Genomic DNA, 27,455 nt, shown 5'->3' with positions numbered 1-27,455 from the left:
TACTCTATGAAGTTTCAATAGTGTCTAATTGTCGTTTAGTATTTCAGGAGTAGCAGTTTTTAGGCTTCCCTCATTCGGAGTGCAACCCAAAATTAACCACAAACAAATGGAGAAAGAAGCTGATGTGAACTGTGAATGACATTTACATTGCTACAAAAGATGGCGTAGGGGCAGCTCAGATGTGATAATGATATTTATTCACCTACAAAGACAACAAGGGCAGAAGTGTGGGTGTATTTCGATTTTCATAAGGCTGCAGTTGGAAAAAGTATACATTATTATCATTTACACGCAGAGAGAACGGAGAAAAAAATGGGCCGACGGGGGCAACATGTCAAATCTGCTCATACCTTTCTGACCAGCACTCAGTACAGTAATTTAAAAGTTTGCTGTTAAATATATACAGTACAACAAAGTGTAAAATCTTCTTCGTAGGCTTCTGAACAAAACAAAATCCCCACGCCTACACCAGTCCGTGGCTATGAATGGGCAAAGAGCCGCTATTTTTCAAACAACAGAACAGCACTATCATCTCATGGCCAAAAGATAAGCATGCAAAGATTAGCGTGTGCTAACAATGTTAACAGCGTTAGAGTGACTGCAGTTCTCATAATCGGACTGTTCGGTGGAGTGAAGTACTTCCGCAAACAAATCATAATGCGATAGACCTCCTTCGCCTCCACAAAGAACACTTCAATGAAGAATAATTACCCTCTAACTTTCTTCGTCTACGCTGTGTCTATACAGCCAGCCATGTTTTCTGCCACTCAACCATCGCCCATGCGCTAAAAAATGTCAACAAAGGATCCTATTGCCCCGGGAAAACAGTTGTTGATCACTCAAGGATTTGACATTAACAATGGCCCAGTGGCTCTGGGCGGGTGCGCGTTGTGACCTAACGTCAGACATCGGGCCACAAAGGGAGAATCCTGATTCTACTCCTTAATAAGTCATGTCCTATGAGAGCTTGTTTGTATTTCTGTGGCTTCGCCTCTCTCTCTGCTGGAGGTTTAGCATAATCAAATTCCAACCTCTCCTCTGATAGGTAAATTTAATCACATGACATCTGCTGTTCTACATTCATAGAACCATTGCCTAGCTCCAGTTTCTCACCATTGCTGTCTGTTCTTTGGAAAAGCACCCCCCCCCCCTTTTTATTTTTTTTATTTTTTACAAAATACTATTGCAACAGGGGCGGCACGGTAGTTGACTGGTTAGCACGTTCGCCTCCCAGTGCAGAGGATGTGAGATCGAGTCCGGGCTTCGGCCTTCCTGGGTGGAGTTTGCATGTTCTCCCCGTGCTTGCGTGGGTTTCCGCCGGTTTCCTCCCACATTCCAAAGACATGCATGGCAGGTTAATCGAACACTCCAAATTGTCCATAGGTGTGAGTGTGGATGGTTGTTCGTCTCTGTGTGCCCTGTGATTGGCTGGAAACCAGTTCAGGGTGTACCCCGCCTACTGCCCGAAGCCAGCTGGGATAGGCTCCAGCACCCCCCGACCCTTGTGAGGAAAAGCGGTTAAGAAAATGGATGGACGGATGGACTATTGCAACAAGACCACAGCAAGTCTCATTCAACATTGGTGCAGCTTCTGATTTTCTCTAGGAGCTTGTTCACTATCTGGCAATTTGTATACAGACATAAAGACACATTGAAGACAGAATTTTAAGGACCAAAGGGGTTTTATCACTAAAACAACCCGTCAGAAACATATTGTCATGACTCAAGAAACAAACATGACTGGTGATACGTTTGACTTGATAAAGGGGGCATGAATTAGGGATAGCATCATGTCGCTAGCTTTTGCTAGCCCCATCACCTTAGGCATACTGAGACTGAGGACTGAGAACGAAGTCTTTACCAGCGAGCCAGAAACCAGCTGACAAAAGAAATTAACATAGCCAAGAGAAACTATGAAGATACACAGAATAATCTTTTTTCCTCCAACATCTCTGTGTCAGTGTAGCGAGGACCGCGCGCGCCATCACCAACGACAGAAGAACACTGCTGCAAGTGAAGTAAAAAAATGACACTGCAAACTGAAAAGAACATGTTCACAACACCCACTCGCCCCACCACCATTATGTCCATCCTGCTTCCAAACGACCATCATCATCTCTGCTACAAGAAGCCTGTAATTTTGGGACTGGATGACTACAAGCCTACCACTCTAACCAGCTCTGACACGGATGAACTCTTTCCAAAGTCGGTGGGAAGCAAGGCAAAGAAATACTTCTAGGGATGTCAGCTGCTTTGGTTTTAATGACTCGATGTGTTTCTAGTCATTTGAAAATGGAAGAACTAAGAGAAGGGCACGTAAATTTCTCTTGAACTTATTCCATCCCCGACACACCTTTTCCGACCCTAGCAAATAATCCACACCAAAATCAGCAGGAGTTCCAACAGTTTTCCCCCCTTACCATTAACTTCTTTCACAGCTGATTTATAATTTCACAGTGACACTCAGCCTATTGCCACATCTCTGTAGTGCTATTATTCCTGCAGTCATTGTTATAGCTCTGTTACTCTGCATCATTTAAACATTTCAATCCGATCTGTATTAATGCACTATTGCACACATTATATTGCTCATGATCTTCTGCACTTTAGAAATGTGTGTAAATGCCTTAATATTGGCATAGTGTATTTTATTATGGTACCAGAGGGAGTGCGTGCAACAAAAGAAGACAAATTCCTTGTGTGTTTTAACATATGGTGAATACAGTTTTCCCCTGCTATATCACAGCTCATGTTTCACTTTTTATGGCGTACCAAAACTGCCAAAATTCAAAATAAATAACTGACTAAAAGTGAAAATAAGAACGGATATAAAAAATATAATTCGAAAATTTAATTAAAAATAAATAAATAAATGGAAATAAAAACAACTATATATATATATATATATATATATATATATATATATATATATATCAAAATAAATCAATTTTATGTTGCTGGTACAATTTACAAGGTGCTCCCCGTTCGCCACGTCATGGCCATATGCAATTTGCACACAGTAATCCCACAATCCTCAACGCGGCCAGTGACTCACGTGATTGGTTACAGTTCATTCACAACATTGCTCCAAGCCAATCACGCATTGCTTATATCTGCCGGCGCGGCATGCTACTGCTAACAAGTATTAGCAAACAAGCCGTTGTGTCGCTATTTGAGGAGGGATGAAAACAGGAATATTATGTCGGTTTCTGCTCCAAAACGTAACTATATTGCCCCAGAGTCGCATAAAACAACTTTGAATTACCCCCTGTAAGTAAAGTTGCAGGGGGAAACGAAGGATGAAATGGCAGACAACTATTTAGCCCGTCCAGGACGCAAACCCTTGTCAGATCTCTCTCTCTCTCTCTCTCTCAAAAAAAAAGATCTTAATAGCTTGGCAGCGTCCCCTGGCTTTGACACGACGAGGAATACACAAACTTTTTTTAAACTAAAGTGTGTAAAAGAAGGATAATCGGGATCAGTCAGCCAGGATCGCGGAGGCATGACGAGCACGAAGGTAGAACTTCAACAGGTAGGCTACGTGGTAATGAACTGTTTTGGAAACCGTTTAATTTTATTTTCTTGTGTCGTTGAGTACACATAGTTCACCATATGAACTTCGCACTGATTTACGTAACATAATTGTCATTGATTGTCATATCAATGGTATTACAGTTGCAACTGCAGTTGTAATGCAGTAATCATGACAAAACGTTTTTGTTATTGTGTTTAACGAGTTAGATACGAAAATGTATAGTTTGCACGAAAATGTCGATTTTGAGATTCCTCCACAAATACCTCATTGAGGATCTATAGTTTCATTTCCCAGCAGCACAAAGGTAAAAAATGTAATAGAAGTGTATGAAAATAAGCTATTATTAGACAGTATGCATCGTAAGCAGGGGAGTGGTTTTTGATTTCATTTATGTGACCAAAAGCATTTGATTTGACACATAACATCCATGATGTTATCAATAAACTTGTCACAGGCCACACCAAATTGCAAATAATCTTTTAATTCAAACAAAATTATTAATTCAAATTTCCCACTGCGGTATTATGACATTTAAAAAAGGAAATACCACAAAAAATTAATGGAGTATCAAAAATAATTATAAATGAATTTGGAAGTTGACTAGTTGTCAAGTAATCAAATAATCGTTGCACCGAATCAAACCAAATCTAATCGTAATCCTTCCAATTTAAAATCCCCTGTAAATCCAAATGAAATTCAGTTTCATTTAGTTGGAATACAAAGCTCCATGTAAACACGGCTACTTTTTTTTTTTTTAATCACTAGTGGCAATAATCATGTGGCAAGTTGGTATACAGTATATGAAGTACAAAATATAGCCTCAGGTGTCAACCAACATGGTACCGACCACATGAGTATACCCCTGGCATGTTCTAAAAAAGGTCACCGGTGATGGGAAACTGATTTCTTGGCAATGTTGTAGAAGTGATCATTGGAAATATATAGACGAAAGTGTTGCATATGGATAGTTATTGGTTTCCCACCTTGCTTAATCATCGGTTAACAACTATTGTAAGAAGTCATGAACATGATTGGCGTTTTCACATATAATTAATATATTATTAACATAAAAAAATATTTTTATTTAATTGTTTTATAATATATATATTTTTAAATAATTTTATAATAATGTATTAATTAATTTTATAATATCTAATAATTTTACCGGGCCTGATTTGGATGAGGACCCACTTCGCCGACGGCGTCCAATTACAGTGCTTCAACTTTTTAAATAGACTTTTGCGCTATTCTAGTTTATATTGTTTAGCATCACATGCTGTGTAAATTATTGCCCATTCGGCATCCATTGCAGCTTGGTAATCCTTGAAAGGGGATTACCACATTTGTAGGTCCCCTCTAAAGGTTTCTCATTTTTCCCCTGATGTTTTTTATTTTTATTTTTTATTTTTAGTTTTCTTTGTGGTTTGATCAGGGGATGTCGTTAATATTTGTCAACTGTGGGCATGTGAAGCCCTTTGGCACTTTTTTGTGATTAAGGGCTATATAAATAAACTTGACTAATATTATTAAAGGTAATTTTTATAAGGTAATATTAGAGGTAATTTGAGCTTCTTTTTTTCCTCAAGCGTGTATTTAACTGGTAGCCCTTCGCATTAATCAGTACTTCAGTTTCAAAAAGGTTGTTGACCCAGCGCAAAGCACAAAAGTGCATCTTTGCACTGGGTGGGGCCTTGTGGAATACTGCAAGTTCATGGAACAGCTTTGTCTGTGCTTATGCATGAGGTGACAAGGCTGCCCAGTGGTATATTTTCACAGTTTATGGAGCTATAAGTAGCACTTGCCACCTTGTCTGTAGTTACCATAAAAAAATATGCTGTTCCAGACTGTTATGCACTGATTGCTTCCAACTTGCAATCTTTATTATATTGTCCAGCTGTTGGGTGTAATGTAACCTTCCTTCATAGAGAAGACCATCTATCTATCCTATGTAACGTTATACTGTACGTACTATATATCCTGCTTCTCTGCTATGCTTTTGTTAATGTTTTTCTTTGCTTGTCTGTACTGACAATTGCTTTTCTCCATGAATGTTGCTGTGCAAAAATAAATAAGTGGTTGTCCGTATTTTTATGCCCAGCAATTGGAGACAAAGAGATCAGGGTGTACCTCACCCTGGAACATGCTCCATCATCCACATGATGGAGTGACTGAATGGGTGTTTACTAAGTTAGGACTCACAAACTCACAAATACTCAAGCTACCCTCGATGTTTGTAATTTGCAGGCTTGCTTTAAAGAACCCGTTCTGTTGCTCCCATTCTCACAAGTGTATTAACGGCATTTTGCAAAATGTGAATCCAACCTGTCATACCTGCACAGTCTAATTCAGACATGGGCAAACCCCGGCCCGCGGGCCAAATCCGGCCCGTTATGCTTTTCAATCCGGCCCGCCGAACTTATCCAATAAGGCTAGAAAAAAATTCAAAATCGTTCATTTAATTTTGTCCCTGCAATGCCGCGTTTCACCAGTAGGTGGTGCCAGCCGCGGCGCCAGGCTTTTTATTGTGGGTGGGCCTGAGGAAAAATGGGCGGGCCAGAGAAAATTCCCTTCACTTCCCTAATAGTGCTTTACCGCGTGTACCAAGGACAGCGATTTACTTTCTTTTCCTGTTGCCATCTGACCTCATCTGTAGAAATGAGCGCACCAATGAAAAGGAAGGTGGACGGTGAGGGCCGAGTGTTTAATAACGAGTGGACAACATGATATTTTTTCACGGAAGTCCGATCAACGGCTGTATGTCTGATATGCCAAGAAGCCGTTGCGGTTTTTAAAGAGTACAATATCAGCCGTCACTTTGCCACGAAACATGCAAAATATGCTTGCAAGCAGTCAACACAAGAACGGGAGGCTACTGCACAGAGGTTGGCGGCTAATTTACAGGCTAAACAGAATTTTTTTCACCGACAAACTTCAATTCAGGAGTCAAGTACCAAGGCAGGTTTTTTGCTGGCGTTCAAATTGGCGAAGGCTAGCAAGCCTTTCTCCGAAGGCGAGTTTTTGAAAGAATGCATGGTAGAGACAGCAAGTCTCTTGTGTCCGGAGACCAAAGGCAAGTTTGAAAAAATCAGTTTATCACGCAGGACAGTGACTCGCCGTGTGGAACTGATTGATGAAGCTATAGTGAGCACGTTAAATAAAAAGGCGGGGACCTTTACGTTATATTCACTGGCACTTGATGAAAGTAACGACATAAACGACACTGCTCAGCTCCTAATTTTCATCCGAGGGATAAACAACAGTTTTGAGATAACTGAGGAGCTTTTGAGCATGGAGTCGCTGAAGGGGAAAACGCGAGGAGAGGACTTGTATGCACACGTGTCCGCTGTAATTGAGAGGATGAAGCTTCCTTGGAGTAAACTTTCCAATGTCACCACGGATGGATCGCCAAATTTAACAGGAAAAACGTCGGACTGCTGAAAAGGATCCAGGATAAAGTGAAGGAGCAAAACCCTGAGCAGGACGTTATTTTCCTTCACTGCATCATTCACCAGGAGTCTCTGTGTAAGTCTGTGTTGCAGCTTAATCACGTTGTCGATCCAGTTGTAAAACTTGTTAACTTCATACGAGCGAGGTGACTTAATCATCGTCAGTTCGTTACACTGTTGGAGGAAACCGATGCGGTTCACCAGGACCTATTTTACCACTCTCGTGTCCGCTGGTTAAGTTTGGGAAGAGTGTTACGAGTGTGGGAGCTCAAAGAGGAGATTAGCTCGTTTTTGGAGTTAATGGGAAAATCCGAAGAATATTCCGAGTTGAGTGACGTGAACTGGCTTTCTGACTTTGCGTTTGCTGTGGACATATTTTCACACCTGAATGAGCTGAACGTGAAGCTACAGGGGGGAAAGATCAGTTTGTGCACAACATGTACACAAATGTGAGCGCCTTCAAATCCAAGCTGATTTTATTCTCCAGACAAATGGCAAAGAAATCTTTCGCTCATTTCCCCACACTAGCCGTGCAGAAAGGGACCATCCAAAACACGGATAAATACAGACGCTCCCCTACTTACGAACATTCGAGATTTTGTATTGCGCACCTTTTTCCGAGTATTGTAGTGCTTCTTTCCGCCGCTAATACCGACGCTTGGCGCTGTGAGAGCTCACCCAGCATTGGAGGCTCAGCAACGTGTCGAGGAGGAGGAAGAAGAAGAAACGCCTGTCGCTCATAGATAAAGCCATCGCACTCTTTGAGCAGCAAGACCCAAATATTGAACGTTGCACAAAGGTTGCAAATCAATTGAATGATGCCATACAGTGCTACCGCATCATTTATGATGAAAAAAGAAGAAAACTGTGCAATCGTCATTAGATCGCTTCTTTCGGCCAGTTTCTAGTAAATCCTCCAAGGAAGATACTCATCAACCCTCAACTTCTTCCTACATTGAAGTTACGGAGGAGGAAGTAACTTTTGAAGCCCATTCCAGCGACGACGAAGAACCTCTCATGATATAAAATCCTCCTCTTCCTCCTCCTCCTCTCCTTAAGCATCGAGTACATCTTCCAAAAGTAAGTTAAACTTCATTTTATTTATCTTATTACGTACATGTACATACTGTGTGTGTCTCTCGCTCTCTCTCTCTAACATACGTAGTACAGTACTGTACGTATTCTCTTTAAACATAAATTATAATACAAAATATTGCACTGAAGCAACTTACGAACAAATTCACCTTACGAACGATCGCTCGGAACGTAACTCGTTCGTAAGTTGGGGAGCGTCTGTACTGCAAACCACTGGACGACCTGCACATAGAATTCTGCCGTCGCTTCTCTGATTTTAAACAAATTGCCTCATCACTTCAGCTGATGTCCTGTCCCCTGTCACAAGAGCCTGAAACAGCACCACCGGAGCTGCAGTTGGAACTGATCGATCTTCAGTCCGACTCTGCTTTAAAGGAGAAGTTCAAGTCTCTTAAACTGAATGACTTTTATGCCTCACTGGACGAAGCCGCGTTTCCAAACCTCCGGAGGACGGCACAGAAGATGCTGGTGTTGTTTGGCTCGACCGACGTGTGTGAGCAGACGTTCAGCATCATGAACATAAATAAAGGCCGTCACAGATCCAAGTTAACTGACCAACACCTCAGATCTATCCTGAGAATTGCCACAACAAAACTAACTCCAGACTTTGATGTACTGGCAAAAAAGGGAGACCAACAACACTGTTCCCATTGAAATTTGCGAGTTTTTCTACTTATGTTCTGTTATGGAAAATAAGTTTGAAAATGCGTATTTTAATTGAGTGTGCCTTTACGCACAGCAGTGGAGCAGAAATAATTGACATTGAGTATTTCGTTGGGTAATACTGTAATGTGTTTTGAATGTTGAAAGTGTTCATCTTTTTTCAATAAATCTTGATTTCTTTAACTTTACGCCTTGAATTGAAATCTATTAAAAATAGATGCAATCACCAGGTTTGACAGATCACAGTTTATGTGCTATTATAATCTAATTACATTTCTCCTCCCACTTTGCCAAATAGTGTGTAAATGCCGCATCTCGCATATTCATTGAGGCAAACGTACTACCTGGATTATAATAATAATACATTTCATTTAAAAACAGCACCTTTCAGAACACCCAAGGTCACTTTACAAAGCATAAAAACACAGCAAAAGTTGAGCTAAAACAATAAAAATGAAGCTATTGGAAAAGCTGTTTTAAATAAGTGGATTTTGCACATTTGAAAAACGCAGTCCTTAGTGCACACTATAAGTAAATCGGGTTGTACATTTATCTGTGTGTGTTTACTGTGCTATGAGGTCCAAATCCTGGTCCGGCCCACCCGTCAAAATTTCAAACCCATTGTGGCCCGCAAGTCAAAAAGTTTGCCCACCCCTGGTCTAATTACTCAAATCAAAAGCCCATTGTGTGATCCAAAATGTATCATTGTCTTTTGGAAACCAAAGTGGATGCTTTCAGGTGTGTTTCTCATGTTCTGCTAATTCGGTCTCCCTGTCAGGTAATCATCTATTTGTTTTGTCAACAGGCAGTGCCTTCCAATGAATATGCATGTTTTTCTTCTTAGGTACTTACTTGTTCGATGGCTTGGAAAAGAGATGTAATTAGCGACTTTTTCCCCACCCTGCTCTATGCCTTGGCAGGTGCACTGCTGTGTGTGTATATGTTTGTGCATGTGTACGTGTGTGGCTACATAATTCAATGTGTTTGTGCGTTTGCAAATCTGGCAGGGTTTCTTCAGTATCTTGCTGTGTGTTCTCTACGTTTGCTGCTTTGATTCTGGCTTTCCTCTCTGCTATGCAGTAAGCTGTTTGCATCTCTGTTATGCCGATAGACGTCAGATCACTCAGCTTTCAACACTGCAAACACCTGCACATCAAGTAAGATGTGATGTAAGAAGCTCCAAGTTGATACGCAGGCATCAAGTAAGGCACAATGTAAACTCAAAATTGAAACCCATTATTGTGTGCCATCGTTTCACGGCTCGAAAAGTGCCAGAAGTACAACAAAAGGTCTGACTCCAAATCAATTAAATAGAATACATGCACATACTTGCTACAATTTCCATTAATACCCAACTGTTGTTTTTTTTTTACCTGCACATGCAAAAGTCAATTTTATACACTCTACACTCATTTAATTTTCCTACTTATAAGTAAGCTGAATAATTTCACTTACACACAATAATTTGTTACATAATCACAATCAATCATGCCAGTTGTCCATGTAATGTTCCAACAGCTTGCAGTATATTAAAATTAAAAAACAATATGGCATTGTTTAAAGGGCAGGCAAATCGAATTTGTTAATCACTGCACTGCCATTTACTGGTGAACTTGTGCCCACACATCAGCTCTCTGTGCTGCCCAATCTGTGTGTGTTGGTGTGGTTATGAGGCACGGAATACACTTAACTATGAGCAGTGGCAATGTAGAAATACAAGCCAAGTACTTCATCTATCATGCTGTGCGACTGAACACCTCTTACACCGCTGCCAAACAGCACAGGCAAATCAAATTCTTGCGAAATCCAATTTCATTAGATTTTTGCTGTTCAGACTTCATCAAATCAAGCTGGAGATGAGAAAATCAAATCTGGGGCTGGCCGAGTGAACAACAAGGCCTCAAAATATGGTTATAGTGTCTCAATGTTTTTCTGCCCTGCTTTTCACACAACAAGGTGGACATAGGGATGGAAACTTGCATTGCAAAATGTATGAAAACACACATTCCGTCATTTCACAAGATAAATATTAACCCAGTTTAGCTTTTCAAGGCTTTTCTTATTATTCAAAACCACAAAAAGCCCTACAGATGCAATTAAGCCTCCACCGGTGAGGTGGGGATGATAGATATAGCTGGCTTCAACATGACTTCTAGTGTTGGAAGACTCAACAAAAGCTCTTAGGATTAGCTGAAAAGGAGTCATATCCTTGACAATTTGAATGCAATTCTTCACCTGCCTAGGAATCAATTCACCATGTGCATATGAGTGGAAACAAATGTATTCTGGGGTGTGTGTGTGTGTGTGGGGGGGGGGGGGGGGGGTGTATATATATTCCCAATCTGGACATATATACTCCACAACAACAAAATATATATCATTTTCATCTATCTGTTTGGCCTGGTAGTTGAGGATCACTGCTGTCGTGCAATGTGAAATAAAATAGATAATGTCAGTGGGGCGTTCAACTGACTGGACTGTAACCCAAAGAGACGAAAACCAGAATGCACACTGCAATCAGAGGAATGATCCAGCGATAATGTGTGGTGAATTTTGCCCCAAATTATTATTTTTTACAATAATTTTATTCATCTGGGCATCAAAGGGAATTAATTCATTCTGTGATAGGATATAACAGACATACTCATTGTTCAGCACCCATGGATTCACCTCTTCACAGATTTTTGGAAGGAGCCTACTCTTCTTTTTGTGGAAAACACATTTTGGAGGCTTATCAGCATTTTTCATTGAAGATTTTTTGGGCTCCAAAGTTTTTACAAAAATCTAGTGCATTTTAATGGCCGTCAGTTATATGTGGATTTTCGCTATTCGCATGCTTGCCAGTCTCTATCCCCCACAAATAGCAGGGGTCCAATACAGTCTGCTTTTCGGACAAAACCAGCTGGAAGAGACTACTTTTTTTGCAACCAACACTTCACTACTTCTAATCTTTGACTAAGTTAGGAAACGTGATTTGTACTGTACAGTTCAAAAGACTACCTGCAAATAGAGTGAAAGCAAAATGATTGTGCTATTTTACACAGTTGACTGTAATTAATACAGTATATACTCACAGGTCGTTCATTAAAGTGCCAACAAGGTCAAATAGCAAGCAGTGTAAAAAAGAAAAAGAAAATACATTTACTTAGGTTGGCCATATACAAGGACTTCTGAAAATGAACTGGAACTACCTTGTCCATACCATTTTACCTCAGAGTAAGAAATGCAATAAATAGGACCGAGGGCCAAATCCACTAAGAATGCACTCTGTCCGCTAATAGTGCCATAAATTGCTCTTTATTTGCAAGAGCAGTTTGCTCTCTTTTAACGTCCTATTCACCAAGGATATTGCTCTAATCATATACCAGTGCAAACATGGTTACAAAGTTTGACAGTTGAGTGCAGTTTGCACCTGATTTACCACACAGGGCGATGCTGGATTTGCACCAAGAACACAGTTGAGACAAAGATGAAATTAACAGAAAGCAAACTTGGATCAAGGAGGTGCAAAAGCGAGACTGTCACAAAATAGCTCATGGACATAAGTGTTTTCCTCATTAAGCAACACTAAGCTGTAGTGAGTAGCGAGGAATACAATGTGATTCATTCATTAAACATCCATAAAATACAAAATATTGGTGCGATTATTGAGCATGTGGATTTTCACATTACGGAGTGTTACGGCCACTGGAAGATGAGAATGGTGGGATACCTCATGTCTTGTACATCACAAAATAAACAGGCGAATGGCACCCTACGCACAGCGCATGATTTGCGTGTACTGGGGCGGCTGGACATGGCATTACGAGGCCTTCTCCGTGCACCAGTTGCTTCTGCCGTGGTAAGACTTCCACATAGGAGCGCCAACATGACACCATCCTTCAGTAGACGTTATTTGCGTCGCTCAAACTGCGTGTAGCAGTGGTGTAGCACTTGTGTTAGTGAATTTATCAGTGAGTTTCATTTGCATAGAGGTGAGCAATTTCTCATTTGCACATGCTGTGTGGATTAGACAATCCATTTATACCGGGTACCAGCACGCAAAAGGCACACAAACCCTTAGTAGATTTGGCCCAGAGTGTTTGCTTCCATAAGAACATGGTAACGGAAGGGTGTCTGTTGACGATTGCCGAATGACGGACGCTCAAAATTAATTGACGCGCCCACATCGTTGAAACGTTCGATTAGTCAAATCGATTGGATTACAAACATTTGCCAATGTGCCCGGACAGGACTACATTCTTACGTCTTCTACCTTCAGCTTTTATTGGTTGCTATGTGCATTTAGCAATTGTGAATTTTGAGTTAGCTAGTTGCTTGACTGCACTAGCATGTTACAACAAAAACAACAACATTGTTGATTCATTACTTATTTTTGTAAACTTTAAAAACAATTTCAAGTTTTGGGCTGCTGGGAAAGGAAAATAAGAGACCTTAAGCATTTTGACTGATCTTTCAAGGTCCACAGAAAATGTTGTTTGGACTATGGAAACACACATACTACCAAATGAAAGATTGGATTCTCATCTTTCATCAGAAAAAAAAGTTTGTTTCTACCTTATTCCGTTTTTCAGTAATCAACAATAGAAAATGGTTAGTTTCACCCAAATGCTCTGTTTTGGACCAAAATACGGAGAAATCAAGCTTTTTGTGAAACGATATTATTTCATGCACTCTAGTGAATTAGACACCTTTTTTTTCCATGAATGATGCCACAAACACCTAAACAGTGCTTTACTTCTGTAAAACACTACCACCAACAATGAAAAAGTGTTTTTTGATAGCAAAATACGTTTATTTACATTCAACAGTGTAACAATTTGACAAAACAATTTGGCAAACTATTTACAAATGTGTGCAACTGTGGTACTATTTACAATTGTGTGGATGTTTCAAATACAGTTTTTCTTTTTGTAACACTCCCCTGTGTGCAAGGGGACGCAGCAGGATTTGCACAACATATTAGTTTCACTGCGATGGCTCCTTCGCGTGCAGACGATACACTTTCTTGCCGGCCTTTTTTTCCGGGGAATAGCAAGTATATACTGCAGTGCGTGTTTGGCCATGTTGCCATCAAGTCTACTCTCAGGATCATGATACGGTGACGTTACAGTGGTGTTACGTCTGGCTTCCTCATGTCCTTCAGTTCCTATACCGGGTGGTAAGAGATGTTCTGATCCAACTTATCCGCTCCATTCATGGTGGCATCGTAGTCCATAACCAGTGTCTTCTCCGTGATCAGACTGTACCCACTCCTCCGATTAATATGCATTGGACTCGGAGCACTCTTCGTCGTCCGATTGAACGTCCGCCTGGGCAGAAGTGCTCGGTTGTGCTCCGCGTTTTCCGGCGTTAGCATCGCTAGCCGGTGAGGCTTTATGACGTGATCATAGCCGCCGCGTCAACGCTTCCAACTTCGGCGTCAACCTCGGAGTCACCATCATCATCATCGTCGTCATCAATGTGCTCTTTAGCATTGGTCGATGCTTTTCGTCTTTGAAAAAAATGCTCAAGCGTGAGCTGCTTGCAACCGGTCGCCATTATGGCTTCCTCAGCCATTGTCCCCTCAACACTCTAGCTTCGGCTCACGTCTTCTACTGACGCCTACTCAATCTTGTCCAAAGAGTCATCGCTGCCATCAAGGGGACAAAAATAGGCATTATACTAACTAGATCTGCTTGATACTTTGAGCACAGATGGCCAAGGCTTTCCTCCACCCGTTTCCCAAAAAAAACTTGGTGAACGTCTTTTAACGTCTTTGGCGCTCCTCCGTAGGATTTTACTAAACGTTATTTAACGTTTTTGGCAGTCAAAGAGTTAAGGAGGGTATTTGGAGAGATCTCAAAACTGAACATGTTGACCACCAGATCTATTTTTAGCCAGAGCTAGCAGCTCACATATATCACAATCGCATTATGGTAAAAGCATTTTTACCATCTTACAATGACACTTTAATCGAAATAGTCACACACACTTTGATAGACTTTGTCGGTTGGAAATCCTTTCAATGTATCTTTCCAATTCTGGACACCTCTTTGTCCGTTCCCATTTGACATTCCATGGACCTGTGAACGGCATAATGTACAATTTAGGGCAAATTACGTCGTGTGAATATTATCCAGAAGCTTTGTCTCACATCTTTGTTTGCCCTATTTTTGCACCATTGTGAAGCGGTTCGTGAAAATCCGTAATGAATGGAAAAATGAATCAATCAAAGTAACTTGTAGTAAGAAACACAAGCGCTCCTCCAAAGGTGTGCTGGGTCGATAGGTGGGGGGTCGGTGACGTCATGTGAATACTATGTATAAATCGGGAGGGACACTGTCAAACACCTGCACTTCTAAAGGTGAGAGCAAAGAAAACACATCTCTTCTGATATATTTATCCTTTTATCTTCATCGGTGACAAAATGTAATTACTAAAATGGGCAAACATGTATTTTAGTGGCTTTTATATGATGTTGTTGTTTATGTGGATGTACCGAATGCCCTAATCCAATCCATATCAAAAGAATCTACTTAGATGTCTTTAAATAAAACTTATATAACTGCACTTAGCTGTACAGCCTTACTGTTAATTAAAAGGGTTTTGTCATTATTATACATACAGCATGACGTTAAAAAAGACTCCATTAATGTATATTTTATGTCGTGGCAGCAGAGTTCAGTGAAAAGTGAAACTTTTTTTCTACAGCTTGTTGTTACCATCCATTTCTTACACACACCCAACCCTCACTGTCAATCTGTCAATCACCAGAAGACTGCACTTTTCATTTTGAGCCATTTGAAGGTACTAAGCCTCCCTTGTGAACATTCCTCTTATATTAGTGCCTGTAAGAGTGTGTGTCTTGATGCGTAATGGCACTTCACACTACACTTGCATTTCATGTTGCTCATAGCGCGGGATGATGCAGGATGGCACAGGGACAATGGCAATCGAGCACAAATTTGCCAATATTTGGCACTTGTCGTTAAGCATCTGAACAGGAAGTAGCCTGGTGACGCTACTGGGGACGCCTGGAGTGGCGTGGCTTGGTGGTAGAGTGGTCGTCTCCCAACCTAGAGGTTGTGGTTCGATCCCATGCCATTGTTACCATGGCAAAGTATGCTTGAGCAAGATACTGTGAACCCCCAGTTGCTCCTGATGCTGCGTCATCAGTAGGTGAAGGAGTAATCGAATGTAAAGTGCTTTGACGACCTTGTGGTGGAAAAGGTGGAAAAGCGCTATATAAATTATGTACCAAAGTATTTAACAGCTGCTCTGGTTGTAAAGTAGGCAGCAGCTTGGCAATATTTGTCACAGTTATGAAGGAAAGCCCTGGGTAGGGTGACCAGACCGCCAACCACATTGTTTTGTCCCGATATTACGATGATCCCGTTCAGGCGTCCCGTTTTTTTGCCATGTGTATGTCAATCACACAGTTGTCATAGCGATTCATAGGATAAATCCATTAGAAAGGGAATTTAACTGTTAAATTCCTTCCTATTTACTTCTAAATTCATGTTTGCGTTCTTATTCGCATCCACATCTAATCGGTCGCAGTTGTTGACCGGTAGCAGAACTACTTCCTGCTTACACATCTAAGAATCATGGCAAATGTAGTTTCACTATACACTGCAGTCACTCATCGGTCAGACAACGCAAGCTGGACTTTCTACCGGTATATTTCCAATGCTACAATGTGTTACTGCCAGCTTCCAGTAGCTGTCAGGACAGAGCAAAAAAGGTTGGAAAATGGCACATGGCGGCCATTGATCTCATGCCCTCCAGGTTGACGGAGATTGACTAGTGATTAAATTTGGTTAATTGTATAGTTCATTTTCAGCAAAATTGTAACATCCTGGTTTTTAATTTTGAAAATCTGATCACCCTAGCCCTGACCGAAGCTATTGTTGAGGCTTTTGCTTAAAAATTACATACCCAAAATAAAAAGAAGATATCCCACGACAAGGTCTATTTGAATAATTCTTGTGTCATAATGAAGGGAACACTTGTGAGATTTGTTGAGATGTGTAAATATATGTGTAATACTGTATATATTACTGGTTAAAAGTAAATGAAGATGGCAAAAAGCACACATGTGAAAAACAAAACAAAACACGTGTGTTTTGCATGAAGTAGCACAACGGGAGAGCCGAGTTATTTGAGTGGTGCAATACCGTTTTCTATATTTGATCATTAAATTAGCTGGCGTTTGAGTTGTTTTTGGGGCATGTAAAAATGGCTTATATATTCTCAGAGGGTGAGAGAGAGAGAGAAAGAGAGAGGGGGGTAAGAGAGGGAGGGGGTGAGAGGGAGGGAGAGGAGAAAGAGAGAGAGAGAGAGACAGAGAGAAAGATAGAGGGCGAGCGAAAGACAGAGAGCGCTTGCATGATTAAAAAATGCATATGATCCAATTCAGGCCGAGCAAGCGGAAAAATGCAGACCACTTCAAGTTAGTCACTCTGGGTCTGGCTAAGTCTCTACCAAAAGCACTTTAATTGCTTATTTTGAAATTAACTCGTGGCCTGAAATAAATAGCGCCCTGTGGCGGCCAACCGGGAAAAATCCCGCTGGTCCCACCTTCTCAGTCCAGGCCTGCATGCGCGTCATGGCGCATGGTCGGGATTAGGGATGTTCAATACCACTTTTTTCTTGACCGATACGCAACTAAACTCTACTGATACCACTAGTAAATAAAATTCCCCACCCATAAATGATTTTAAAGAAAGACCTATACATCCCAATATATCATTTTTCTTTAAAATTGCATGAAGTTAATGGCAACTTTGTATTCATATAATTGATAATTTCTTGTCTCTGATTGTAAAACAGCCACAGGAGGGTGGCTGATAATGGTATCGGTCACTGCCGTAAGTACCGATACCTTAAAATTAGACTGGTATTGGCACTAATACCAGTACCTGGTATCGGTAGTCACCCTTCATAGTCAGGATGATACCACCTCTGCCTCAATTTGAGCCAGGAAAAACCCAGTTTCATGATTAGTGCATTGTTTCACACAATTTCTTCTTCAAAAACTGAGGACCTAATTGGGGGGCGCTCGGGCTTAAAGGGCTATTAATGCGGAGGAGGGTGAGGCATGATAAAAGTAAACCACCTGTGGCTATACTGTATTTTAAGCTAAGATTTGTTTGGTTAAACATTCTAAAATCACACGTTTCTACCATTTTCAACCAACCTGATAAATCTCCGTCCATTTCTGTGTATTCTTACCCACATCGTTTGTCTTGTGTCCCAGAGCTTGGACACCGAGACACCACAATTAAAGGCTACAAAGCCACAAACCCCAAAAAAAAACACAGTTCCATTTTGTAATTTACTTTACGAGTCAGCCAAAATCTCTTGCTGTTGTCACTCCTTTTGATTGTGCCGCCTGTCATCACAGCGGCACTGTGCACGTAGAAACATGTTTCAATTTGAGCCGCACACTTACAATGAATGAGTTGATCAAACGCGCACTGCACTGTCCTAAGTGCAGTGTGAAAAGGTCATGCGTGTGTTTATTTATTTATTTGTTCATTTATTAGTGCTCCTCAATGTGTTATGGTTCCTATGTATCAAGCACACTTGAGTCTGGATTTGGCTGTGACACAGCTTTAACATGACGTTTAATACATCCAGCTGCAGAGAAGGGGCATGAATGTGCGCGAGCACACGCACACAAAAGAGATGTCCATTTTCCTTGTCCTTGTGTGATTTGATGCTTGTGTGCAAAATGAACAGTGAGAGTGCAGGAATAAATAGAGCTTCTGTGTATTGAGGGCTTTTGGCATTCCATTTAAATGGCAATTTCCCTCTGGCATAAGGTCTCGTCAAATTGTGTCCCTCAACCTCTTTTCTTACATCTTTTGCATTCAATACTTAAGTACTTTGATGCTAGAGAAGGCGAAGATAAGAAATGGCCAACCTTTTGTCATGCTGTGTTGTTGAAGAGGTTGACGGTTGACAGGTAGCATACAGAGGATTTGCTTAGGTTGAAGTCTGGCCAAGCACTAACAAAGAGGGACGACGGACCTCTCACCCTGCAGCATCTCCCACTTGTCATTCTCTATCCCTAGAACGAGCAGTTGCTATTGATGGATTTCCAACTGAGATCTAAAACTGCGCAGTGTGCTTTGGGTGCCGACATGTCACAAGATTTTACAGTGTCCATGTAAGACCACCAAGCAGCTGGAAGCAATAAGTGTCACTTGTGTCTCAAAAGTGATGCCTTCAGATACATTTTATGGCTGAACTGTGAAATGGTCTCAGCAACTGCATAGTGTATTGTTTCCAGGGCCTTTAGTCACATTTTTATGTTTGTATTATACAATATATGTTTAATATTGAGTTTGTAAAATAGCGCTAATTTAATTTTCGAGGAAATAGCCATACCTCTCTTTTTATTTTCATTTCAGACATGACAAGAACCATATAATCAATAAACCACATACACATGTCTTTTTCAATATGTCAAAAAAGGAGTAGAATGAAGTACAAGTTACCTAATCCAACCCCACTCCAATTTCCATGAGTCCTGTAAACCAATGCTACAAACAAGTTTTTGTTTTTAATCATTAAACCACTTGAACCTACCAATGTACAACCCTTGTACCATCATATTTAAAGTACCACTGATTGTCACACCCACCTACGTTTTTTTTTATTCCAAACCCTCACACCACTGACTGAAATCCACATTCTCTTCAGAGTTCTTTAAACATTCCTGGTTCTAAAGTTAAGATTTTCCCTGTAATTAGAACCTCCCTTTTTTAAACGTTTTGGTAAATTAGTTGGTAGTTGACAGATTTCCACACAGTAATTCAAATACAGTATGGCAAAACAAGTGAACACTATAAAATGTATAGCACTTTATAATTAAAAACTTAAAATATTTTGCTTCACTAAGAATTGAGAGTTTTCTGGCTACTTTGGCTAGAATATGTTTTATGTGAAGGTTACAGTAAATGTAGTGGTCTCTGTCAAATCACATCCCAAAACTGAATGTCTTCAGCTTTCTCCACATGAACACATTCTGTTATAATCTTTATATCATCATTCTCATTGTGATTTACAAACAGTATAAACTTAGTTCCATTTCGTCCCTCCCGACCGCCAGGTGGCGGTGCTGAAACAGCACGGAAATCCCCCACGCGAATGCGTCACTTGAGAAAGAATTCATAAAAGGACATTTCCAGGGTTCCGGCTGACGTGATCCTCATGTATAAAAGCAGATCGTAACCGGAACCCAGTCTCTCTTTGACCTTCTCGCGAGGTCACACACGGCGTTTACCGCTGTTCTTCGTCGCCGTCGCTGGTGGCCTGTGATCTTGTGGATCGGGGCAGCGTGGGTTCCCCCTCCCCCTTGGCTGCGACGGCTCGGTGTATTTTTTTACTTTTGAAGTATATGTACAGACATTGGAGCTCCTCTTCCATCTTTCCATGATCTCCGTGCCTCATTGCTGAGTGCGGCTTCAAAATCCTGAGTACGTATGGTGTGTGTCAGCAACCCGTTGCCGTCTTGCCAAGGGTTGCTTTGACTTGTTTGGAATACAACTAGCTAGTGGTGGTACGGTTATTTTATATCCTTTCCTAGCTTGTATTGCCTCGTAACTTGTGCGGCTCCGTCCGTGGGTCGCCAGCCGCTTTGATGTTGTTTGATGGCTTTGATACTGGCTGTCATTAATTCTTCAGCTGTTTATGACGACACTAACGACCACTTACGTGTTGCTGTGAGCGCTTGTGGGTTCGTTTGTTCCATTGACTGTTGTCTTGACTGTCGCGCAGTAGCGATTGCTGCTGCGGCGGTCCACGCTCCGGTGAACGCAACCGATGTTGCACCTCACCAGGATGCCCCAGAGCCCTCGTGGTTCTGAAAGACTGGGTTCGTTCCGCTTTTATACATGAGGATCACGTCAGCCGGAACCCTGGAAATGTCTTTTTATGAGTTCTTTCTCGAGTGACGCATGCTCGTAGGGGATTTCTGTGCTGTTTTCGGGACTCATAGGGTACGTTCACACTGCAGGTCTTAATGCTCAATTCCAATTTTTGGGTGAAATCCAATTTTTTTGAATAAGCGTTCACATTACCTATTAATTGAGACCTCAGTCTGTCTGCTGTGTGGACGTAATGCGTCCCCAAAGTGACCCGCAAGAGCAGAAGAAGATACAACGTCACTCACAACACTGTTTGCGGAAGTAAATACGTATGGCCCAGCAGCCTGTCAGGGCCACGGACTTTTATAAGTCTGTCGTCAGGGCTCATATTTTTATGAGTGATGCAGGACGAGGAAGAAATAATATTTTGTGAAAATGTTTGTTCAGAGCCTCATTTCACGGGGACCTCTCAATTTTTTGCCTCTCCCTAACGATGTCACCTCTAGGCCGCGCATAATAAATGAGCCGTCTGCGTGGCTAAATTACTAATATCACCACCACAAATGTCATCTTTATACTTCACGTTTCAAGTGGGATTAAATTAAAGTCAAATATAAAGGCACAACAAGTTATTCAAAACAACTTTGCCGATTCACGTACGTCTCCAGAGCCGTGTGGACCTCGCAGATGCGTCAAGCATAAATCAAGCTTAATGCCCCCGATACATATCCGATTTAGGACCACATATGAAAGTGACCCAGGTCGGATGGGAAAAAATCGGAATTGAGCCGTTCAGACTGACATAGAAAAGTCAGATACAGGTCGCATTTGGGCAAAAAAATGTGATCTGGGTCGCATTTGCCTGCAGTGCAAACAGCCATAGAACCGTAGTTACATGCGTACTCTCGTTTTATCTAAAATTAACTATAATGTATTTACATCAAAGTACTTTTTTTTTTTATCTTGTCAATTCTAAGATGATTTCCTGCACGAGCTGCTGTAAATTATTGCCTGTACAGAAAATATTTGGGTCACCAGTAAACAAAACATTTTGAAGTAAATTAGAAAGTCTAAATACAGTATATGTATTTTTTTTTAAAAATGTATTTTAATAGGAAGTAAATTCAAACAATACTGTGTTAATATGCCCCAACTAGTCTAAACACAACATTCTGATTAATATTGTGTTTGTGGACATTGAATTAAGCAGAAAAATCCATCCGTTTTTGTCAGGGGTCTGCCATTTTACCTTGTACTGGTACTTGATGGTGACTGAAAGTAACATCACTGCTCAGCCTGTGAACAGCACATGAACAAAACCAGACAACAGGTGATTCGTGATTGGTCGTTACCAGAGCCTTGATCAACTGTGATGTGTTTACATTCGACAGCAAGTGGCAAAAATGCCCCTCTGGGATGGATAAAAATGGAAAGATTGTTCTGCTTTAATTCACTGTCCACAAAAACATAAAACATATTAATGTAAAGACAATTTTTGACTTGAGTTCCCCTTTAAGAATGTTGATGTCAATGATACTTGACAAAGCCATCTATCCAGCCATCCATCCATAACCCAGAACAAATGCAAGTGCTAGTACAAATATATGAACAGAAAAACAATGTGATTGTTCAGACCTAACCCTACAGTCAAGTAGTTTCATTAGTGATGAGAGAGCCACCGGTGGTACAATAAAGCAGCAGTGTTCAATTCACTTGAACACATACACAAGCACAGGCATTGGAAACCATCATACAAACCCTCAAGGTGTACAACAAATAGGCATACAATCAGAGCCAGAAATCAGAAAAAAGTGAGAACAATGGTGTGGGAGCATACAGGGAATACAAAATACAAAGACAATGTTCTTTTTCTTGCCTGGAGAGTGCGCAGCACAGAGAGCTACCTTTTCTCCTATAACACGATGTAATGCTTTCTTTTATGCCTTTTAGAATTTATCAGAAGGACAGAGGTTTTATAGTGTCATATAGTTGATCCTGTTGCAAATGAGAGGATTGAGGATTAAAATAAAAGCGCTACAGAAGTTAACATTCATTCTATGTACATGTGTGTCTTACAGTAAGTACCTTTAGTTAATTGTACCTCTACCTTAAGTGCTCTATGAGTGTGCTTTTATTTTCAGATGGCTGTTTTTCCTGCATTCACTCCTGATAATCATTATCTGGGAACATTTGAGGGTCTTTTTTTCATGTCTGGGAAGAATAACAAAGTGCTAATGTACCGTGTATTTAATTTTTTGTTGTTGCAGCGTTTTTAAATTTTTTATTGTAAGATTGTTGACTATTTTTCTACCCACATGAAAACGTCAGAACCTGACACATTACAATGTACACTCAGTTGCATCCAATATTAAAAAATAATCACTGTGACATTAAGAGTCCGTTTGCTTAACCGCCGGCCCTCTTACAAATGTAATGGTGCTCTGTCTGACTATTATCACCCAATTTTGAGACCAGATGGTTATTTAACATGAATTAATTTTTGTGTTATCTTCTTATGGTTGGGTTTGTGTTTTGTTATGGGAAAATCTGAAATTATTATTATTTTTTTTCCAAAAGGGGGAAAATAAATAGAAAATAAGACTTTGATCAAATGAATGCATGGTATATGTAACACAATGCAGCTAATATATAATTAAAGTATAACTTAGTGAGAAAGATTAACATAACTTGCCACGAATTTAATCTTTATTGTGTTGCAACTATTTTACAAACATTGCATTAAACTATGGACACTAGTGTTAAAGCAACAAACGGTCTTTGTGCAGTACAACCACTATTATAGACTATTAAAGAAGGTGTTGCAGGTTGCCATGGCAATAACAAATATACAATTATTCGTACTTAAAAGTAAGTTTACCGTGCACATAGTGAAACTCTTGTCTTAATTAGTAATTAATTAGATCTGCAACCCTAAACAGGGTAAGTGATATGGAAAATGGATGATAAGATATTGTAGAATTATGTGAATGAGTAATGCGCTCTCTCTCTGCCTTTAACTGCTAGGCATTGGAAATTGAGAAATTGGTCCAGCCATATTTCAAGGTATTAGTACTCGCAGTATCTGCCTCTCTCTTGAGGCCGTTTTATGATCAGGAACATAAGGCGCACATGTCTGACAGACGGCCATTAAGAATTTTATGTATTCATTCATTTATTTAAATTCAGGTCATTGTGTGTTCTATACAAAATACCTGTATGTATTTTATGAACAAATGGAAAAACTATAATAGAAGATTGACATTGATTTCATGCAATTATAAGGAAAAATGCTATATTGGGAGATACTGGTCTTTTTTTAATTATCAATTATCATTGATTTTTGGTGGAGGGATTATTTATTGAAAGTACTAGTGGTATTGGTGCTTGGTATCGGTGACAATTGAGGAGTCTCGGGAGTTGAGTACTCATACTTGTATCGGTCTGAAAAAAAGGTGGTATCAAACATCTCACTTTTTTTTTGATTGAAGTCTGAGCCATTTTTTTTACATATAATTTTATGACAGACTAAAGGCATTCCAACAACCAAACTGTCTAAGTCACAATACAAATACCGATGATTTCCTATTATCATTTGAGCAACAAACAAACCCTAACCAAGCTAGAAGGAGATGCTGCCTCTTCCACTAAATTCTTAAACACAATAGACAAATCACTTCTCGTATTTTCTAATTTGTGATTCATACAAAATAGAACATTTTTGCAATGTTTTCTTTTATCCACGGGAGCTAATTAATGTCTTCTTACGAACAATGAGAAGTCCCTCAGTGTGAGTCATTTCTGATAATCAAGCAACCCTGGTGATTATAAGCGGGAAGTAAAAACAAATGCATTGTTTAGGTAAGAATAGTTCAAAAAGTACATATAATAATCGATTTTTCAAACCGTTGATAAATTATTTATTTTTTTTAACTCAAAACACTTTTCATTCTTGAGTGCTCTATGTGTAACTTAAGGGGTTGGAACAGGGTCAGTGTGGCAGGACACAGTCCATCTTCTGCCTGCTAAGATAGCAGATTGCCCATGAGACGGCGAGTCAGCAAAGCAGAACAGACATATGAACTACTGCAGCGTAAAGTAAAGGGTCATCCTGGTCGAGCGCAGCGCAAGACACCTTCTGTGTATGGATTGTGCGCGATGGGAAAGCTGCAAGTCAGTGGATGGAGGTATGGAGGTGGCAAGCATATATGTGCCTTGAAGTCACTTAAGGAAGGGAAATAAGTTTGTTTCTTCACGGAAGGTGTGCATTTGCTCATGAATTTCAAATGAATGGAGGTGAGGGGTTTGTTTGCTTGTGGGTGTGTGCCAGTGTGTTACACAAGCGTACCTTTTAGATGGATCTTATTTTCTGGACTGTGCACCAACACTGCGCTAACTGAATCCAAGCTGTCGTAGTTACTGCAGCCGAGAGGACCCGTCCTTGTTTCAGTTACCTAGGAAACAGGAAGAAGTAACTGTTTACCAAAGAAATAGACACCAGATGTAATCATGACAGCATGCGATCATCACAGCAAAAAAATTAATGACTCCACTTCTATATTTGTATAGAACAATACAATAAAAAAAAAAAAAGCTGTGGTTTGTACTAAAAACTCTTGGAAGCTGAAATACCATGTATACTACATTATTGCATTGATTTACATCATTGCATACAAATATGAATATATGAATTAAAGGAAAGTCTTGAACATTTTATACAATACTGTACACACTCATTTTTGGCCATGTAAAATGTGACATACAAGTTGTGACTGTTTCTTTTTTTAATTGTAGATTATTTTTTAGTTTGGTTGATTACTTAAGTTTGAAATTAATGTACAAAAATCTGTATAAGAATTATGTGCAACATATTCACTATACATGTACAGTGCATCCATAACATATTCACAGCACTTCACTTTTGCTACATTTTGTTACATTACAGCCATATTCCAAAACTGAAAATTTTTCCTCTTAAAATTATAGCCAACATCCAACAATTTCATAAAACATGAGCATGCTAATAAAACATAAAAAATAAATAAAAACACTTTATTAAGGATAAAAATCAATAAATCACTTGTGTCTAGCGTGGATATAAAAAGTCTACTAAATCTTGTTAAGCAAACGACAAACGATATAACATGGTTGCACAAGTGTGCACACCCTCTTATAATTGAGGATACTGCTGTGTTCAGAATGAATCACATTGACACTCATATTAAATGGGAGTCAGCACATCCTTGCCACCTTTGAAAGCACCTCCCAAATAAAGTTCAGACATTCTAGTAGGCTTTTCTTGACATTTTCAAGGTCACAGTAAGTAAGGAAACATTACTTCTGTTGAGATTTATTTGGAACAGTATAAAACCTAATTCTTCTTCTAAATTTTGTATCTTTATTTGTCTGCAAATTGTATATATGTTCAATAAACAACCAAACCGTATTCAATATTTAACGTTTGAGATCCTAACCACTACTACTTGGAAGAATTGATGTCAAACAAAGCCCAGTGCTTTGCTTTTGTATTGTGACATAATTGTTGGGGTCACTTATTTGTACAGTACATTCTCCACACAGGGCTGACAGTAGAGCAGGTAATTTCTTTCAAAAAACCCTGGATACTTCTGCAGCCTTGAATCCATATATCATCTTGGTCCTTTTGTCTCATAGTTACTTTCAGATGTCTTTCTTCAATCCCTTCAATCAATCTCAATTTGGCAGAATGTTGTTGTACAGTTTTTTTTTATTTTTTTTGCTGCCTTTGTTCTGATTAAACACTCCATCGTCAATAAGTCTGCACTGAGTTGCCATCATGTCTTAGTGGGAAATGAGAATTGGAAATATGAGGTGGTCACTATTTTTACTGTGTTGGGTGCAATCAGAATATCAATCTGATGCCCTCAATCTACTCTGAGAGTAGTTTAGGAGTGATCCGAGAGGCGGAGTAGGCTTCCATTCTTTGAATTTCCAAACATTATGTTGTCCAAATTCCTTCGAATCCCCCGTCAGCCCCTCCTATCTTGCTTGCATAGCTTCTTCCCTCTTGCCCTGCCTGACACTTTGTGTCCACCAGTCATAGGAGCCAGAGTGGCAGTTTGAAAAATTGAAAGACATTCCAACAACACTACGTGGAAATGTGAATATTTCCCGGATGCGCTGTATGTGTGAAACTGGGGAAATCAAGTGCAACATATCCATAGTCAAGTTTATTGGTGTAACATATTTTAGCGTTATGGTGACTCAAGGTGCTTTACACAGAACATTAAAATACAATGACAACGGGGGTTGGGGGGACTAAGTATTTTGAAAGACGCATGTAAAAAGATGATTAAAAACAGTGAATAAAAGAATCACATTAAAATAAAAGTAGCATTGCAGATTTTGAGTAAAATTCGATGAGTAAACATATTTTTACTTAAAGGCAGCAGTAAACAAGTGAGTTTTCAACCTTAATTTACAAAAAATTTGACTCTTGGTAGTTCTGATGTATTCTGGGAGTTTGTTCCAGATAAAGGGAGCACCAAAACCGAAGGCCGACTCGCCATGCCCAGATCTAACTTTAGAAACATAGAGCAGTCTGTAAAGTTCATATTGGATTAAAAGGTATTTTATTTGTTTTGGGCCTAAACCATTCAGAGCTTTATAGGCTAATAAGACTATTTTAGATTATATTCTCTGAGAGACAGGGAGCCAGTTTAGAGACCTCAGAATAGTAGTGATGTAGTCCGCTCTTTTAGTCTTAGCGAGGACTCTAGCGGCAGCGTTTGAAAAATAAATTATGACAGTAATCAACCCGACTAAAGATAAAGACTGCTGTGACATCAGTCCTTTAATCCTACAAATATTTTTGAGGTGATA

The 27,455-nt window shown here is 39.9% G+C and overlaps 1 protein-coding gene and 1 pseudogene across 1 annotated transcript in view; one reads left to right on the top strand and one right to left on the bottom strand.

The window, feature by feature from the left end:
• Positions 1 to 27,455, bottom strand: part of brinp2 (bone morphogenetic protein/retinoic acid inducible neural-specific 2) — a 172,225-nt gene that overhangs the window by 33,864 nt on the left and 110,906 nt on the right. The window contains exon 6 of the mRNA XM_077559107.1: positions 24,943 to 25,048. Within this exon, the coding sequence (XP_077415233.1) occupies positions 24,943 to 25,048 (106 nt within the window). The remainder of the gene's footprint in view (positions 1 to 24,942; positions 25,049 to 27,455) is intronic.
• On the top strand, positions 6,824 to 20,597 carry LOC144044830 (general transcription factor II-I repeat domain-containing protein 2B-like; annotated as a pseudogene).

This window comes from Vanacampus margaritifer, chromosome 2, assembly GCF_051991255.1.
Source record: "Vanacampus margaritifer isolate UIUO_Vmar chromosome 2, RoL_Vmar_1.0, whole genome shotgun sequence".
Taxonomy (NCBI): domain Eukaryota; kingdom Metazoa; phylum Chordata; class Actinopteri; order Syngnathiformes; family Syngnathidae; genus Vanacampus; species Vanacampus margaritifer.
This window is presented reverse-complemented; position numbering and strand designations above follow the sequence as displayed.